The 18,971-nt window shown below is 38.8% G+C and overlaps 1 protein-coding gene across 2 annotated transcripts in view; it reads right to left on the bottom strand.

Annotated features, from left to right (window-relative positions):
• Positions 1–349: 349 nt before the first annotated feature.
• Hbs1l (HBS1 like translational GTPase) overlaps positions 350–18,971 on the bottom strand; it is a 77,670-nt gene continuing 59,048 nt past the window's right edge. For both annotated transcript variants that reach the window (XM_045158471.1, XM_045158472.1), the window contains exons 13-18: positions 18,652–18,756; positions 13,533–13,623; positions 13,099–13,207; positions 5,507–5,607; positions 2,732–2,876; positions 350–961 (exon numbers count right to left, since the gene is read on the bottom strand). In XM_045158471.1, the coding sequence (XP_045014406.1) occupies positions 950–961; positions 2,732–2,876; positions 5,507–5,607; positions 13,099–13,207; positions 13,533–13,623; positions 18,652–18,756 (563 nt within the window). In that variant the 3' untranslated portion in view covers positions 350–949. The remainder of the gene's footprint in view (positions 962–2,731; positions 2,877–5,506; positions 5,608–13,098; positions 13,208–13,532; positions 13,624–18,651; positions 18,757–18,971) is intronic.

Here is an 18,971-nt window from a genome sequence, read left to right as displayed (position 1 = left end):
TACTAGACACACATGTATATGCAATATATATACACACACCACACCACATACACTACACACACACTTACATACACATGATATATTCATTTACCACACCACATATACTACATAGACACACATTTGCACAAGGCACATGCATCTGCTTACACACGTATACATGATATATACACATACCATACCACACACATTGCACACAGACACACACATGCCAACAAAATGGGGTGGGCAAGAATTCATGTGAGTCTGAAATTTGTAGGTGAAAAAGATCTCACAAAATTTCCAAGGCATATTTGCTGATAGGAGCAAAGACTCTATCTCATTAATGTTTAAGGAATAAAACACATTTTGGTTCATGTTCAAACTAAGGCATTTTATTAGCTGGGTTTTCAACTTAAATAGTATCTCAGTTATCAAAGGAACAGTTTTCACAAATTCCAAATGTTTTCAACAGGAGACTCGCTGGACATGAAGAGCATTTTCGTGCTGAACCTTCAGTGCTAACTGGAAAGGGCGCCTAGGTGAAGACTGGCCGCTTCAGAGGCCTGGTTGGTTTTCTTACTCTTCTTCAGAACACGTGCAGAGCAGCTCATTGAAAAAGGAAGACTCATATTTTGTGGATCTGCCTGAAAGTAGAGTCCACTTCATGATGATTTAAATACCTTCTAATATATTTCTGACACTTTCCACAAGTTTCAGCAAAATAAATCCATTTATTATAATTCCAAAGAAAAAAATTAATGTAAGGTCAATATTAGTTTTCTTGCGAGTGCAGCTTGAATTTTTTTTCAGGAGTGATTACTAATACTTCTTGGCAGCTAATGATAGCTTTAGTTCTCCACTCTCATCTAAAGAAAATCAATTGCACCTTGTAGCCTTACGTGCATGACTGGATGTCATGACTGGCTGGCTGCCTCGCTGCCTTAGAAAACATCGCAGACATTCTGATCCTTCATTCTTTGATCTGCAAAGAAAAGGGGGAAAAAATGTCAGCTCTAGTTTAATCCTACACAGAGAAAAGTAACAACACAATGAGAACTTGTTATGTAAAAAGGAAACTTTCATGCTGTTTCTAAGATGCACTATAATTTCTCCATTACTGTCCACAAGAAACTCCAGCTTCAGAATGCCTTTATGAAGCTGACTTTGGGCTACAGACCAAGTAAAGGCCAGCCTGAGCTACAGAATGAGTGCAGGGCAGCCTGGGCTACAACAACAAAAAAAATGCCTTGACATATAAATGCAATACTGATGACAATGTTGGCAGGTTAACATCTGTGGAATGTGGTGCTAAATACTGTGTCAAGTCCTTCGTGTGGCTCACTGATTTGCTATAACTCTAGGGGGAGATTCTGTCCGCCCATTCTTATTAAGGAATGCACTGCAGGAGAAAGGAACCGTAGTGCTAGGAGCAGGGGAGCAGAATATAAATGGACAGTTCTAGTCTGGGGCTTATTTTTACTTCACCTTGTACTCCTTTCCACATTTATGTTTTACACACATGTTGTACAAAAGCATCTTAACAATAGATTATTACATGATACACATGCAATTAAATTTTGGTCTAACTCAATGCTCTACATTTGAAGTATACATGCAATAAAATGAACATAGTAGTTTTATGCATAAAACAATCATATAAACTAATTAAGTTACCTTTAATATATAGTATTTATATTCGTTATGGTAATGTGAAAGAAATTTAAACTGAAAAATCCTGGTTCATTTCTGCCTATTTTCTCTAAAATTCAACTTTCCCTCACATTCTATAGTAGGTGTATTTCAGAAAATGTTTACTAATACATTAATTCAACTTTTTGAATGATTTATTTGAAAAGTACTAAAAGCTAGTAATCTGGGCTAGAAAGATGGCTCAGTGGTTAAGGCACTTGCCTGCAAAGCATAATGGCCTGAGTTTGATCCCCCAGTACCCACATAAAGCCAGATACACAAGTGGTGCATGCATCTGGAATTCATTTGCAGTGGCTACAGGCTCTGATGTGCCCATTCTCTCTCTCTCTCTCTCTCTCTCTTCCAAATAAATAAATTTTTTAAAAAATATTTAAAAGCTAGTAATCTAAAGAATAACAAGGAGCATTCTGTTATATAAAATCACTACTCCAAATTCACTCAATTCCCAGTCTCCATACTTTCACAATTTGGATCACATTCTTTTTGTTGTTGCTGTTTTTGTTTTGTTTCTTGTTTTTGAGGTAGGGTCTCATTCTAGCCCAGGCTGATCTGAAAGTAACTTGGCTGTCCCAGCTGGCCTCAAACTCACAGCAATCCTCGTTCCTACATGTGCCTCCAGAGTGCTGGGATTAAGGGTGTGCACCACCATGCTCAGCTGGATCACATTCTTACAGACAGATTGTTCAACAAATTTTCTTTAATTACACCCAATATCACCAGTGGAAAATATAGTTTGGAAGTCTCACTATGAGAAAGCCTAACACTATTATTCCTATCATTTTAAAAAACATTTTAATATAAATTTTAAATTTTTTGTTCCAACGTCTTTCCTGGGTTTTCCTTAAGACAAAATCTGAGTAAGCATTCTTTGTTTTTCAAGGCAGGGATTTTCTCGCTCTAGCCCAAGCTGACCTGAAACTCACTCTGTCGCCCAGGATGGGCTTTACATCACAGGGATCCTCCCACCTTAGTAGTCATTCTTAAACAGTAAGAAGTGAAAAGACAACACAACTGTGGACAGATGACAGTCACTTCCCAATACCTCAGTGACGACACCAGCAGCTACCGTGGAGCCACCATAGCGCAGCATGAACCTTCCCAGCTCTCTGAAGTCTTTGTAGAGCTCAAGAGCCACAGGCCGTTGTGTCTGCAGCTCCACCAGTGCATTCTGGCCTTTGGTCAGCAGCCTGTTGGAAAGGAATGACAACAGAAATAGAATAAATGAATACGCGAGAGATGAGCCCATGTACTCTGAAAAGGAATATTTCATCCAATCAACAAATCAACCTGGTCTTCCATTACCCCCACAAGAGCTTGTGTTTTAAAATGTAAATATATGCCTTTGAAATTTCCTGGGAAATGTGAAAATTAATGCTAGACTTATAAAACATTAGGTAGCGTGCGCACATGCGCGCGCGCACACACACACACACAAACATTTTTAACCAATCTTCCAAATAGGAGTCTATCCCTTAGGGCTTCTTATGACCTAAATCACTCAACAGCCACTCTGATCAATGGAAAGAGACAGATTCTGTCCTTGCAGAAGTGAGGGGACGGTTCTGTCTTTGCAGGAAGTAAAGGGACAAGTTCTGTCCCTGCAGGAAGTGAAGGGATGGTTCTGTCCTTACAGAAGTGAGGGGATGGGATCTGGTTCTGAGTCACATCATATGGTTCCCCAAACATACTTACACCGACAAAACCTTGCACATGGGCTCTATCTAAGCTGACTGGAAGCAGCAGAACCCAAAAGGGAACATTTTAGAAACGCCGTCTACTCAGCTAGGGAGATGGCTCAGGGGTTAAAGGCACTTGCTAGAACTGACATCTACTCTCATCTGATGTAGCTAGAATACAGAAAACACAAACTCTCCTGTGAGATTAAGATTACCTCAGGGACATACAGACAGAGCAACTCAGACAAGATCCTAAAAAGAAACTACACTAAAATTTTCCAATATTTGCTTTGGATGATTTCAGCCCAATTTTCAGAAAAGATAATTTAGCAAATCCATGATTTCAGCTTAATTTAGTTTTTATGAGGTTTAATTTCATTCTACATAAAGCAGTCAAGTATACATGTTGTGAAATTGGATCAAGGGAAAAGACCCTGTGGTAATGGTATAAAACCAAAAAAAAAAAAAAAGGAGAGAGCTGTAACTAAATGACAAGGGACACTTCCATGGGAATACATTAATCCAGCATCACTGAGCTAGGATCCTGCAACAGTACAGGGAAGGGAAAACTCAAGACAGACATGATAAACCAATTTCAGATTGAAAAGTCTCTAAACCAAGTGGCTCAAATAACCAGATCCTGCACAAAAGATTTCCAGTAAGCCAACTACATGGGTTCAAATCCTGCCTTAGCCACCTCATTAGCTTCTTCATAGGACTGCTGAGAATATCAATGATGTGGAACCACTCATGAAATAGCTTGTGAGAATGGTATTCTTATAGTTCTATCCTATTTCTCAGAAGACATTCTAAAGATTAGAAGAGGGAGAGGTAGAGCAGACTCTCCTTCCTGAGGGCAGGCTGCCTTTAGAGCAGAGGAATGGCTGTCTTCCACTGCAGTGAACCACTAACCTCCTAACCACTGCAGGCCCCACCAGGTGCATGAGGTGAGGAACACCAAAGGGCAAAAGGGGGGATTTTGGGTGGGATTTCCCACAGGGCTAAAGTTGAGGAAAACCCCAAAGGGGAGCTGGCCAAGACAAACTGTGATAGCCTTCAACATGAATCAAATAAGAAATCTGTATCTTGTAACATCTGTCTCTAGACTTTCCTAAAGGGAATCTGTTCACAGGTAGGTCAGGACACTAACTGGTCATCAGAGGAACAAATTGGTGGTGCCCACTGCAGCTTAAGGCTACATGTGGACTGGAGCAAATGCTACTTTACAGGTGGGGCAAAGGAAGGTCCCACACAGTGTGCAAATAGATGACTTATCATGGGAAAACTCATCAAGCAGGTGACAAGAAAGCTAGGGAAAGCTCAAACAAGTGGAAAGAAAAAAAATTCAAATTCATCTTTACAAATGTAGGACTATATTTTTAAATAATTTATTTACTTGCATGCCTACATGCGTATGCACTAGATGATGCCAATTTTTTATCCTTCTGTTCTGTGGTTTGCTGGTACAAATAACCCCAGGTTGCGCTATTTTTTGTGTCTGGCTTTACATGGGTGCTGAGGCACTGAGCCTGAGCTACCAGACTTTGCAAGCAAGTGCCTTTAGCCACTGATCCATCTCCAACTCAGGACTAGTTTTGAAATGTCTTTGATTTTTTTCATCACCAGTATTCAGCTTAGTCATCCATATGTAGAATTGTATATTTTTATTTGTAATTCATACCCCAGACACCACATATAACATGAATCATATCTAATATACTTACAGAGGAGTTCAGATGTTTCTTTTAATCTAGCTATTAAAAAATAATTCTTACAGGCTGGAGAGATGGCTTAGCAGTTAAGCGCTTGCCTATGAAGCCTAAGGACCCCGGTTCGAGGCTTGATTTCCCAGGACCCATGTTAGCCAGATGCACAAGGGAGCACACGCATCTGGAGATCATTTCCAGTGGCTAAAAGCCCTGGTGCACCCATTATCTTTCTCTCTTTACCTCTTTCTCTCTGTCTGTTGCTCTCAAATAAATAAATAAATAATAAACCAAAAAAATTTTTAAAAAGTAAAAAATAATTCCTAGAACAAGTAAAAATGCCTTTGACTTACCTCAAATACTGTGTACATGAGCTTATTGGTAAGGAATTTGCTTAAATTGTTATGTTTATGATTTCTGCACTAAAACACTCACTTAGGCTTTTTCTTTGTGACTTCACCAGTGCTTTTGTGTAAGACGCTGATCAGTCGTTTAATAACAGCAGGCTCACTTACAGTTTGGTAGTGTAACAGTACCTAAAAAAAACATTTTAAAAAAACACCAAAAATGTTAAAACAGAAAAGCTGTGATGGTAAACAGCAGTCCCAGCCTTCTCTCCTGACACTTGCATTCAGTTATACTCAACTGTGCACAATGGTCGACAGGCGTGAGCACTCAGGAGCAGTAGCCATGTTTCTTCCTGAGAGGTAGCTCACATTTCTAGCCTGTAGCCACTGTGCAAACTTTAGTGGGATGCATGGCTTTCCTGTCTGCCTTTCTAATTTGTAAAGGTGATGACAACATCTTAGACAGCTGGCCACTGAAAAGAAGTTATCGTTTAGAACAATTATCACTGTTGCATTGTTGTTGTTCTAAGAGAAAGAACCCGGAATTGAATCTGGAGGCTTTCAATTCAACCTGTCTGTAGGTCAATTTCCTCCAGGGTGAAACAGAGAGGTGTGTACAGCACTGTGATGGGAATTATGGAGGATGGGATGCACTCAGTTTCCCCCAGTGCAGAGCAGGGAGGCCTCTACGACACTGTGATGGGAATTACAGAGGATGGATGCAGTGGCTGAACAGATTTTCCACAAATGAGCTGCTTCATCATCCAAGTGAGGGAAGGGGTGATGCTGTATTCAGCAGTGACTAATGTGTTCATTCCTGGGCAATGAGGACAAACTATTATACATAACACAGGGAAAAGTAAGACCATAACATTTGCAATCTCCTGAGTACATTGCATCGTGTGACAGGATTTGTTTGTAGTATTTAGTTTTGTTCACATGCGAGTTTAAATAGGCTTTGTAGTTTGATAGGTATGGATTCAAATTACTTTCATTTGGAGTAAAGTCTAACAATCCTCGGCTGACAAAGGCCCTGCCTGGGGTTTCTTATACTGAAATGCAGAAAACCAGATCATCTTATTGAAATGTAGTACCTGGAAAATGGTTATGATAAAGCAGTGGATGACCCAATACATTAAAACTAGCTGTTGTCCATGTCTTACATGTAAGGAACATTAATCTCAGAAAAGTTATATAATTTACTTGAGCATGGGTGTTATATGCCAGAGTTGAATTTTAAACTTATTTCCTAGCTCTTCTGAAAGTCAGCTTACTGACCTGACAGGCCTGTAGGATTCATGAATAGAATCTTTTGTTTTATAATCTTTTTCTTTTATGATCAATTTTAGACAGGCCCAAATCCAACCAGAACAGACTGTCTGCATTCAAATAATAAGCCTTAAGTTTTCAGTACATCAAGTTTGCATACTAGCAGAATGACCAAGTTCTCAAGTAGTAATATTGTCAAATTTTATTGGCTTGTAAGCACTATTTTAGGTTATCTGGCTATAAAAACACAGACACTTCAAGCCTGGAATATTCTAGTCAAAATAGTTTGCACATTCATTAAAAAGAAATGTGGGTAAGGTCTTCAGTTCTATTTCCAGCACTGAGAGACAGAATAGAGGATCAGGAAGATGAGGGAAAAAGAAGACAGGAGAAAGGGGAAGGGGCTGGGCAAAGAGAAGAGAAAGGAGAGGGGAGTGGTCAGGAGAGAAGAAAAGAGAGGAGACAAGGGAAATGGGCCAGGACAGAGAGGAGCAAGTTAGACAAATAGTCAGAAGAAAAATGATACAAGGGAGACTGGATTCTAGACTTTGGAAACTTTAAAAAAGTCAGGTCAACAGTGACTGGTGGCATACTCCTTTAATCCAAGCATTTGGGAGGCTCAGATAGTTGGGTCACCATGAGTCTGAAGCCAGGCTGGGATACAGAATAAGTTTCAAGTCAGCCTGGGCTAGAGTAAGACCCTGACTAAAAAAAAAAAAAAAAGGTCAGATAAAAAAAAATAAAGGGTAAACTGGTTTCTTTTAAAATGGCAGGTAATGGCCGGGCGTGGTGGTGCACGCCTTTAATCCCAGCACTCGGGAGGCAGAGGTAGGAGGATCGCCATGAGTTCGAGGCCACCCTGAGACTACATAGTGAATTCCAGTTCAGCCTAGGCTAGAGTGAGTCCCTACCTCAAAAAACTAAAAAAATAAATAAAATAAAATAAGATGGCAGGTAATAGAAATAAAAACATTCCAAAATAACTCCTCCTGTTTGGGGGGACGACCCCACAGCACAGGAGGAAGTGGTGACAGAGCGCTGCGTTCAACGCATGCAGACCTCCAGCAGCAGCACCGTGACACAGAGCCCGAGAGCCCTCCTTCATGCTCAGATGAACACGCTCCACCACCCACAGCAGCTCCAAGCAACTAGGTTTGCGCAGCTTGCAAAGGAAAGAGGTACTGAGCCCAATGAACTTTCCACTGCCTTCTGCTGAGCTACATGTAGATTCTAAGATAAAATCAGGATGCTCCAAGAGTGGGTTGTAACAATGTGGAGATAGATCTCATTTCTTTTCTCCACAGCATCTTAGAAATACAAATTAAAACAAAACACTTGCAGAAACACATGAAATATTCTACCTGTAAAGAGAAGTGATTACAGAATATTTTGACATTTTCATAAATACTGCATATAATTAACATCCTATATATTTCAAAGTAATCTGTAGCATACTGTAACAGGAGAACATATTGTATTTCCGAGTGAAATAATTAAGTGATAAATAATTGGGTCTTGCCTCAATAATTTCTATACACATAGCCACAATCTCATGAGATTCTCCATTTCTTTGTCTATAAACACTGGCAGTAGTAACAACAAGTCTACAATCTCTTACCTACAATTCCAAGATCCCCAAATCTGAAAACTGCAAGTAGTTTTCTAAAATGTTATTAACCTATTTCAGTAACAAAACTGGACCTGGCAGTGAGGTCACAGTCCTGTGTACCCCAGGCAGTGCTAACACTAAGTATGGCTCTATGCAACCTGCATGCATTGCTGTCCCTAAAATCCCAACATCTGTGGACACTGAAATACACTGGACTAAAGGGCATCAAGGGTGGACCAGAGTTTCATGGTCACTATAAGAATCAAATTATCTAGTGTTTCATAAACTATCATGGGCAGAAAATGGAAAGTGACAAAATAAGTGATTTTTTTAAACAGATACTCTACATTTTAAAAGTATCAACAAATATAAGATCATCTGATAATCAATAAAGGTGCCAACACTGTTCACCAGGGGAAGGCAGCTGCCTAGTCACGTGTTTATGGGAAAACTGGGCATGTGCATGTAAGAGAGTGAAGGTGAAGATCCCCTAACACTGTACATGGAAATCAGCTCCATGAGCCAATGGTGGGGACGCCTCCAATTAACCTGTAAGTCGCTTAGACAACGCAGGGTGGGCGCTTCCTGACACTGGCTTTGGCAATGAGTTCTTGGACAGGACACCAAAAACAAAAGCAACCAAAGAAAATACAAAGTGGATTTCTTCAAAATTTCAAAACTTATTACATCATAAGACATGATAAAGGGAATGAGAAGACAAGCCACAGAAGGTATTTAAGAATCGTATGTCACACTGAGAACACAAAACAAATTCTTATAATTTAACAATAACTAATTCTAATTTCAAAATGGGCAAGGGCTTACATTCCTCTACAGACATCCAAATGGCCAACAAGCATAATATCACTGACTGTTACAGAAATACAAGTATAAGCACCATGAAATACTGTTTTACAAATTTGGCTATTATTTTTTAAATTAGATCTCTGGCCCTGGAAAAATGGAAAATCAGTGTTGACAAGAAACAAAAAAAGTGGAGAAAATGGATCTTTTGTGCACAACTGGTAGGAACGTAAAATGGTACACCACTGAGTAAGATAACTTAGCAACTTCTCAAAAAGTTAAAACAGAGTTAACACATTGTAGCAGACAGTTTCAGGTTCCCTGAGATAAACTTACACATCAGGTACAATTATGGAGAAAGGGATTTGTTAAAGCTTACAGATCCAGGGGAAGTCTCATACTGGCAGAGGAAGCCAAACACAGAGAGAGAAGCACAAGTCAAAAAGCCAAAATCCATACAGCACACTTCAGGAACTTCAGCTAGGCGCACACCTTGTGTATCTTTAGATTGGAATCTCAAACCCACCACCACACCTTAAGATCCGCTCAGTGACTACACCTCCAGCCAGGTGGCTGCAGATGCAAACTACAAACTAATAAAACACTGAATATATTAGAGGCCATCTATTCAAACTGCCACACACATGAAGCAACAATTCCACTGTGTATTTATATCAAAACAGCAAGGAAAGCCAGGCATGGTGGTTCATGCCTTTAATCCCAACACTCGGGAGGCAGACATAAGAGGATCACTGTGAATTTGAAGCCACCTTGAGATTACACAGTGAATTCCAGGCCTGAGCTGGGCTAGAGCAAGACCTTACTTTGAAAAACCAAGAGGAAAAAAAAAAAAAAAAAGGCAAGGTCCCACATTCTTGTCATCATTATTCATAATTTACAAAAGACAGAAGCAACTCAAATATCCATCAATAAATGATTATATAAACAAAATGTGGAATATTTGACAAAACAGCAGGTTATTTAGCCTTCAAAAAGGATGAAGTTCTTCTTACTACAACATGGATGAGGCTTGAAAATATTATGCAAAGTAAAATAGGCTGGTAACAAAATAACAACTCCTAACAACTCCCATATATGAGACCTCAAGAGGGCAACAGCACGGCAGTCACGATGGGCTGGGGAGATAGTATGGAAGCCACGGTTGAATGGGAACAGACTCAGTTCACGAGATCACATGCTGGAGATGGGTAGAGGTGTTGGCTATGCAAGACTGGGAAAGTAACGAATGCCACTGAATTCCATTAAAAGGATAAAATTTCCTATGTGTAGTGACAATAAAAATAAAAAATGATTGAAATATAGTCAATTCTTCTATTATTTCCTCTTTACAAATACAAAGCTTACTATATAAACTTTTTATGTAGCATTGCAAAATTAGTTGCTAAACGATAAAATTTTAATTGTTTAGGAAGCCTTTTCTAATTGAAATTAGTTTGCTTCCACAGGGAGTGGGCTGATTGACAAAATATAACTGATTTTAAACTGAACAAGTTTTACCCTAGTCTTTGCCAATTTATATATGTGGTTGAGTCCAATAACCAGCTGAAAAACTTTCAATTCTTGCTTATTTTTAAGAAACTACTGTAGACAGGAAGACAGTATTGCTATTCAAAGTAGCTACTACCCTCTTGACCTCACTAATGCATTACTGCATGAGTCAAAGCAGGCAGCAGGCAGTCTCTCCACTCTGTCTACAGAACACGCTGCTCTCTAAGAATTATTTCCATCTGCTCAATGATCAACTTCCTAGCCCGTCTCATGCTAGAAAGAGCTACAGGAGCTACTGGGGGAAAGTGGCCAACACTGGTGTGAGCAGGCAGGGGTGTAAGCTACTCAGAAGCAACCAGCCTGATCGGATGTACACACCAGTGCAATGGTGGCACACAGCCTTGGCAGGTAATCAGTAGTTTTCTGATTTGCTAAGAGATCTGCTCAGTAGAAAGGAACTCATATCAGGAACTAGGAAACAGGTCTGAATGATATGGAGGCAAAGATTATGTTCTCCAATGTCAAGCTCCCACTAGTCTTTGGCTAAAAGAGGTTACAACCATCAAAACCTCCCTAAATTAATAACACTTATCCTATGCTGTTTTCACTGTCCACTAGAAATGTGGTTTTCTTTTTCAGAAGGTAGCAAGACCTGTGGAGATAAACCACCTCACACTTCAGCCATGGCCCAGGTGAAACCACAGAGTAATTGAGGAGACAAGCATGAGTGCTGTTTCCATGGTGAACCTGATAATCAGTGCCAAGGTAAAGGAGACAGATGCTGAAGACACTTCAACACACACCAAAGCAGAGATCCAGAGACTCCTGAGAGATCATCACTGAAGTAGACTTCAAACTCATCCACCACGGCTCAGGGGATTTTGCAGAAGGGGTGGAAAGACACAGATTGGAATGTCATACAAAGAGGCATTGCCTCCTCACCAATGAGCGACTGCTGCCCCCACAGCGCATAACCCACAACCCCACGGCGAGTATCAGCAACCCCACTGAGGGCCCCCAGAAGAGCGGGGGCAAGGAGAAGAGAAAAGATGGTACCAACACGTGACGTAGCCATACAAAGTATGCTCTTAATTTAAAAAAAAATGAGAAAAAAAGATCAACTTGTAGCCAATTCCTGACTTATATATGAATTCTTAATAGTTAAAAGTTAAATATTTTCAACTATAACAATTGTTTTGGTGAGATATATTTCTTTTTAGGAAAAAAATGCACACAAGGAATGAAACATAAATTATTTAAACAGTCTTACAGTGATCAAATATATAGAGAAATAATTATAAATACATAATCCTATGAAATATAAATGTATGATTATAAAATGTATTTAAATGACCTAAATAGATACATTTCCAATTTCTAAAACACTACCAGCAACTTTAAAACGCTGAAAGGACAATTACCAGTACTTATGTCATTTAAAAGACTCATCAACTTCCTACACAAGATCCACACAATAGGAGGAAAAGATGATGACATAAAAATAAAAGAGAGATTAACTGGGAGGTTGGGGTCATGATGAAGAGTGATTTGTGAAGGGGAAAGTGTGGGGAGGGATTATCATAGTGTATTGTCTATAATGACAGAAGTTGTCAATAAAAAAGATTCATCAAATGCTGAAGCCAATTTACTTATACTTTCAAAGGTAAAGTATTTAATCTCAGTGAGAAGCTTCTTTTGTTGTTGTTTTTATGGATAATCTATACTATATGAGCTGGCTGGTAAGGGAAGAAAGGTCTAATCAAAAAATGCTTGTCTTGCCTGTTAAGTTACAAAACCAAGATACTAGGATATGACCTTAAAGCTATGAAAAAAATTACACATGAAACAAGAAACTCATACAATATCTTTCTTGGATAAGTAACACTATCTCATACATGTTCCAATGAAGCTGGCAATGACGACCTGCAAACCAGTACCACATCATACAGCGTCATCGTTACCACAGGTTACGGGGTCCCCAGAGACACCCAAAAACATCAATATCCACACATGCTGGGCAGATATATCCAAATAATTCACTGAAATGTAAAGGGTAAATAATAACTAAGTATTATAAAATCATAGTACATTCTGTCTTATATTTTTGCTCTCCAATTTTTAAAAATAACTTATCACTTTTATAAAACATTACTGAAAATAAACATATTAAACAAGCAAGCAAACAAACAAAAAAAACCAAAACAGCCAAACTGAAAAATATAAGGAAATTTTACCAATTCAGGAAAAGCCTAACTGCATTTTCCACAAATAAATGTTATGATTATCATTAGTTTTAATAAAACTATGAAATCCTCTTGGAAAAGCTGTCAGGCTCAAGAATCAAAATTTTAAAACAAGCATAATTTTAAAATTCTAACATTATGTTTTCTAGATGAATTTAAAATAGTATCTTATAAAGAAAGGTTTTTGGGGGGGGGTAAAATTACTTTGAATTTATAAAAACAAGACTAAAACACTTTGAAACTTACAGGAAATCCTTTAGTGATAGGAATTTCAATATTAAAGATGAGGATCCGAGCTCTGAAACGAGTGCAAGCTTTAATGGGTTCTTTGGGGCCACAAAATATACAGCCAACACTGTAACAATGAGGAGGGAGGAAAGAGAGAGGAACACATAAATTTATATCCAATAGGAATACTAAACCAGCTCAAACAATTAAGCAAACCAGGAATACTTTTTCAAGGTTCCAGAATGAAGGTGTAGCGTTATGTGTTGTACGTTAATTTAAAGAGCATGCAAGCATGTGGTGCTGACAGGCAACAGCATTAATTCCATTTCAGGTATCATTTTTAAAACTATTTTTGGATGAATAAGATTCAAAACTGAGCTAGTGGACTGTGAAATTTATATGCTTTGATGTTCCTTATACAAAACCAAGATTGCTTAAACTTTTCTTCTTACTTGATTTTGATGATATCCATTCCAACCAGAGTGAGACTAACATGATCGCCTGCTGCTGCCCAATCAACAGGTTCATCATGTAGAGTGATTCCTGGAATGAGTAAAACACAGAGGCTGCAGTGAGAATCCTCCATACCAAGCCGCGACAAGCAGGAGTCCCACAGCCTCGGGCTTCATCACTACTCATCATTCTCAATTTGAGTGAAATGAGAGTGAGAAGTGTGGCTGTGAACGTTGAGGAACCACACTTCCTCTACATGTGACTCTTCTTGATCTACCCTAAACACAGTGACTTGTATTTGCCCATGAGAGTCTGACACCTGCTTATTTCACCAAGATTTGTCAACTTTCACACAATGAATCTAATCATTAAATAGGTACCATCCACACACTGCTGTTACATTAATGGATTCAGGCATAGTAAGAGATCAAATCATCCAATTATTCCTAATGACTAGTAAAAGGTGTTTGATAGTCCTTTATCTTCCTTCTATCTTTTCCTCCTTTATCTTTCTTTCTTTCCAACTGGGTCTCAATATGTAGCCTTGGCTGTCCTTAAATACTTGATCCTCCTGTCTCTACCTCCTCAGTGCTGACGTTACAGGAGTGTACCACCATGCCTAGGAAGCTCAGTTTTTAATTAGAGAATCACTTAAATTGCCTTGTACTCCAAGAACATCCATACAGCAATAGTGCCCAGTCACAATTTTAAATGTCCACCTAAAGACCATCTTAAATATTCCTGGCTTAAGAAGAATCTCTTCCCAGAAAGATATGAGGAAAGCAATTAAAGAAAAAGTGATAAAAATTTATCTTAACATGATCCCATATCACTACATTCCTAAAGACATTCATCTATTTACCTCAAACAGTCCTGAAAAGCAGTTCTTCAGAGAAGTATTTTACTAGACTTATTCCAAGGCTTTGAAAAAAAATCCCATATATATTTTTTTCCATTTTACCATTAAAATTTATTAGTTAGGTTCCTTTCCTCTAAAACTTGGGCCTTCTGACATAGAATTGTTCTTGGTTTTTCAAGGTAGGGTCTTACTCTAGCCCAGGCTGACCTGGAATGTAGTCTCAACTCACTATGTAGCCTTGAACTCACTGTGATTCTCCTACCTCTGCCTCCCAAGTGCTGGGATTAAAGGCATACACCACAATACCCAACCCTCCTAAGATATTTTTTAAATTTTTTTTTGGCTTATTTTATTTATTTGAGAGTGACAGACAGAGAAAGAGGCAGAGAGAGAATGAATAGGCGCACCAGGGCTTCCAGCTACTACAGACGAATTCCCGATGTGTGCGCCCCTTGTGCATCTGGCTAACGTGGGTCCTGGGGAAGCGAGCCTTGAACCAGGGTCCTTAGGCTTCATAGGCAAGCGCTTAACCGCTAAGCCATCTCTCCAGCACTCCTAAGATATTTTTAATAAATTATAATCCCTACATTTCCTTATAAAATTGTACTTTTTCCTCATACATCTCCTAAGGGACAATCTGATTTGTTTTCATTTCTATAAGCTTTTTATTTAATTTTTATTTCATGAGAAAGCGAGAGAGAGAATTAGCACGCCAGGGCCTCTAGCCACTGCAACTGAACTCCAGATGTATGCACCACCTTGTGTGCATGTGTAACCTCATGTACTTGAGCCATCTTGTGCATCTGGCTTATATGGGACCTGGAAAGTCGAACATGGGTCCTTAGGCTTCACAGGAAAGTTCTTTAACCACTAAGCCATCTTTCCAGCCCCATTTTTGTTATTTGGACACAGGCTGGCCTTGAACTGACTATGTAGTCAAGGATGACCTTGATCCTGATATACCTACCTCTACCTTACTAGTGCTGAAATTACAGACATGTGTCATCATGTCCAGAAATTTCTGATTTTTAAGAGCACAGGAACTACTTCCATTATTATGCAAAAATTTTATGCATGTATACATAAGCGTTATTTTGAAAGGAGGGGGCAAAATTTTCATCAAAAATTAGAGACTGAGCTGGGCGTGGTGGCGCACGCCTTTAATCCTAGCACTCGGGAGGCAGAGGTAGGAGGATTGCCATGAGTTCAAGGTCACCCTGAGATGACAGAGTTAATTCCAGGTCAGCCTGGACCAGAGTGAGACCCTACCTCGAAAAACCAAAAAAAAGAAAGAAAGAAAGAAAAAAATTAGAGACTGATGACTTCAAAACTTTAACAATTCTGATATTAAGAAATTTTTTTGTTGTTGTTGGACTGGAGACACTGCTCAGTAGCTAAGGTGCTTGCCTACAAAGCTTTAGAACAGAGTTTGATTCTCTAAAACCTACATAAAGCAAGATGCACAGGTAGTGCATGCAACTGGAGTTCATTTGCACTGGCTAGAGGCCCTAGGATACTCTCTCTCTCTCTGTGTGTGTCTCTCAAATAAATAAAGTATTTTTTAAAAAACAATTATTTGTTAAATATCAACTAAAGTATAATTTAAAATGACCACATGTGATATTTGTCAGGAAATATGGGATTAAAAACAGGAGCTAGCTATGCATATATGAGACTTCCACTGGCTTAAGACTTAAAAGCTTTTTATATGGCATTAATAAAATGTCCAAAGATAATTATATTTACTTTCTTTTTTTTCTCAGTCATTTAACTCCTATATTTGTTTTCCTACAGACTTTTCATATTGGCCAGATATTACAAAAAGAGGCTTTAAAAAAGGAAAATCACTCCAAGTCTCCAGGTGCTTGACATGTCTCTTATTTTTTTTTTTTTTTTTGAGACAAGAGTTTGACCTTGTATGCAGGCTGGCCACAAACTCGCTATGCAGTCCAAGCTGGCCCTGAACTCACTGCAATCCTCCTTCCTCAGCCTTCCAAATGCTGAGATTATAGGCATGAGCCACCATGCTTGGCATGATACCATAATAAAGTGAAACAGTGACTTGTATTTCGACTTTGGAGATGGCACAGTAGGACCTCATGTGCTCAGAGCCCAGGAAGCAACAGCACGGGCAGCACGGCCCGCTTACAGGGTTTCTGTGGCGAAAGGAGAGAGAAGCAGAAGGCGGGGCTTTTAGGGGTGGCCAAATAAGAATTCTAGAAGTCACGAAGTCTTAAGGTCTGTGGCATTTTAGGATTACAGTCTTAATTGGAGCTGTTCATTTTTTTTTTTAATTTTAGTTTTTTAAGGTTATACTCTTTTTTGTCATTTTTAAATTTGTTTTTATTGGGGGGGCAGATATATATATAGAGAGAGAGAATGGGCACGCCAGGGCCTCAACCTACTGCAAATAAACTCCAGACACATATGCCACCTTATGCATCTGGCTTAGAGGGTCCTGGGAAATCGAACCTGCGTCCTCTGGCTTTGCAGGCAAATGCCTTAACTGATAAGCCATCTCTCTAGCCCAGCTGCTGATTATTTTTAACAAATCTTGTTCTCAAAAGTGCTCATTAACAATACAAAGAGGCTAGTATCTCCAAGGCACTGCATTTCTTAATCATAGCTGAAAACTAAAGCAGCGAGCTGGCCAGCATGCAACAGGTCTGTCTATGGATAATGGCTATCCTTAAAGTGCATGTGACATGGTCCTGGCAGAACGAAAAAAAAAAGCTAATTAGAAATGTTTGTTTTCATTTCCTTGCTAATCTTTAAATATAGGTTGAACATGTTACCTAAACAGATATTCATCAATTTCTTATAATTGTGGTGGCTCAGAAGTATAATCCTAGCACTTTGAAAAGCTGAGGCAGGAGGGTAATGGAGAAATCGAGACCAGAATGAATTACAAAGTGAGCTAAAGGCTACCCTGAATTACATACCAAAACTATGTCCTCAAGAATCAAGGGGTGGAGATGTAGCTCAGTGGCTTAGTATGCACAAGATTCTGGATTTGATCTCCAGAGAGAGGGGAAGAGAGGAAGTAGGGTTACAGGGAGGTTAAGGTAAATAAAATTTTTAAAGTGAACACACAAATTAATAAACTAGTCAAGTACAACTATAGGTATCAACTAAATTAGGAGCAACAGAGGAATACAGCCAAATTTTAATATTCTCAATTGGCAATATTTCACCACGAACTTGTTATACTTTCTCATATAAAAATCTTCCAGTTTACATTTAAGTTACAGGTTAGTTGAAGTTAGATTAAGGAAAGGAAGGAACTATGAATCTTTTAAACCAAGTAAGGACTCAGAGAAATGGCTTAGCAGTTAAGTACTTGCCTGTGAAGCCTAAGGACCTAGGTTCAATTCCCCAGTATCCATGTAAGCCAGATGCACATAGTGTCACGTGTGTCTGGAGTTCAGTTATAGTGGCTAGAGGCCCTGGTATACCTATTCTCTCTTTCTCTCATAAATAAGTAAATAAAGCCAGGTGAGGTGGTACATGCCTTTAGTCCCAGCACTCGGGAGGCAGATGTAGGGAGGATCACCATGAGTTCGAGGGCACCCTGAGACTCCATAGTGAATTCCAGCTCAGCCTGGGCTACAGTGAGCCCCTACCTCGAAAAAAAAAAAAAAGGTAAATAAAAATAAAATAAACCAAAGTAAGAAAAAAACCATGGCTAAGTATCAGAAGACAGAAACAGCGAAAACCATGCCCAAAGAATACACATGTGGATCTCCGTGCAAGTACAGAGGCCATGCACATTCAACCTGCTCTATTTCTCTTCAGTATAATTTCTGTGTTGGTATCTATATTTACCTTACACAAAACACACATGATCAAAGGTGTCATGTATTCTGAAATAGAAATTTTAAAATGACAGTTTGCCACAAACTGGCTAGGATCAAATTGGGTTTATAGTTCATTGCTTCTATACAATATGATTTCCAAAGTACCTATCAGGTGTTTACAACATCTGGTTCAACCTAAACCAGGCTTCTTGACTCAGCGCAGCAAACAGAATGCTACCATAGTTACATTGTTACATGTGCATATATACAGTCACACACACAGAAAAAAATCATTTAATATTTCCACAATTTAACCTTCAACAGTTGTTATCATTTTGGCTATCAGTTACAATTTCAGCAGGGAGTTATGTAATTTGTATTTGTACCTGAACTGCTTTAAAAAACAACAACAAAACCTGCTGTATAAAGACTTCTGTAACAAAATGAACTGCAGACAAATACCTTTTGCAGTACAAGTTTCATTAGGAGGCATTGCTAATAGTCGGTCACCAGTTTGAACATAGCCAGCTTCAATTTTACCAGTCACACAAAATCCAGATCCTTGATCTGCAAAACATAGCAAAATCTTAAGATACAAAAAGTAATTCAATGTTATGACTAATACTGTGATGTTTACTTATTACACAGTTACATAACATCTGCAGTTAAGCGAATAGTAAGCAATGGTCCTTTCAGACTTCTTAATACCTCTACTAAATATGACATACACAGACTTTTCTTTCAAACAAAATAATTGTAAAAAGTGAAGGCTTATTCCCTTT

This window comes from Jaculus jaculus, chromosome 9, assembly GCF_020740685.1.
Source record: "Jaculus jaculus isolate mJacJac1 chromosome 9, mJacJac1.mat.Y.cur, whole genome shotgun sequence".
In the NCBI taxonomy this organism is placed as follows: Eukaryota; Metazoa; Chordata; class Mammalia; order Rodentia; family Dipodidae; genus Jaculus; species Jaculus jaculus.
This window is presented reverse-complemented; position numbering and strand designations above follow the sequence as displayed.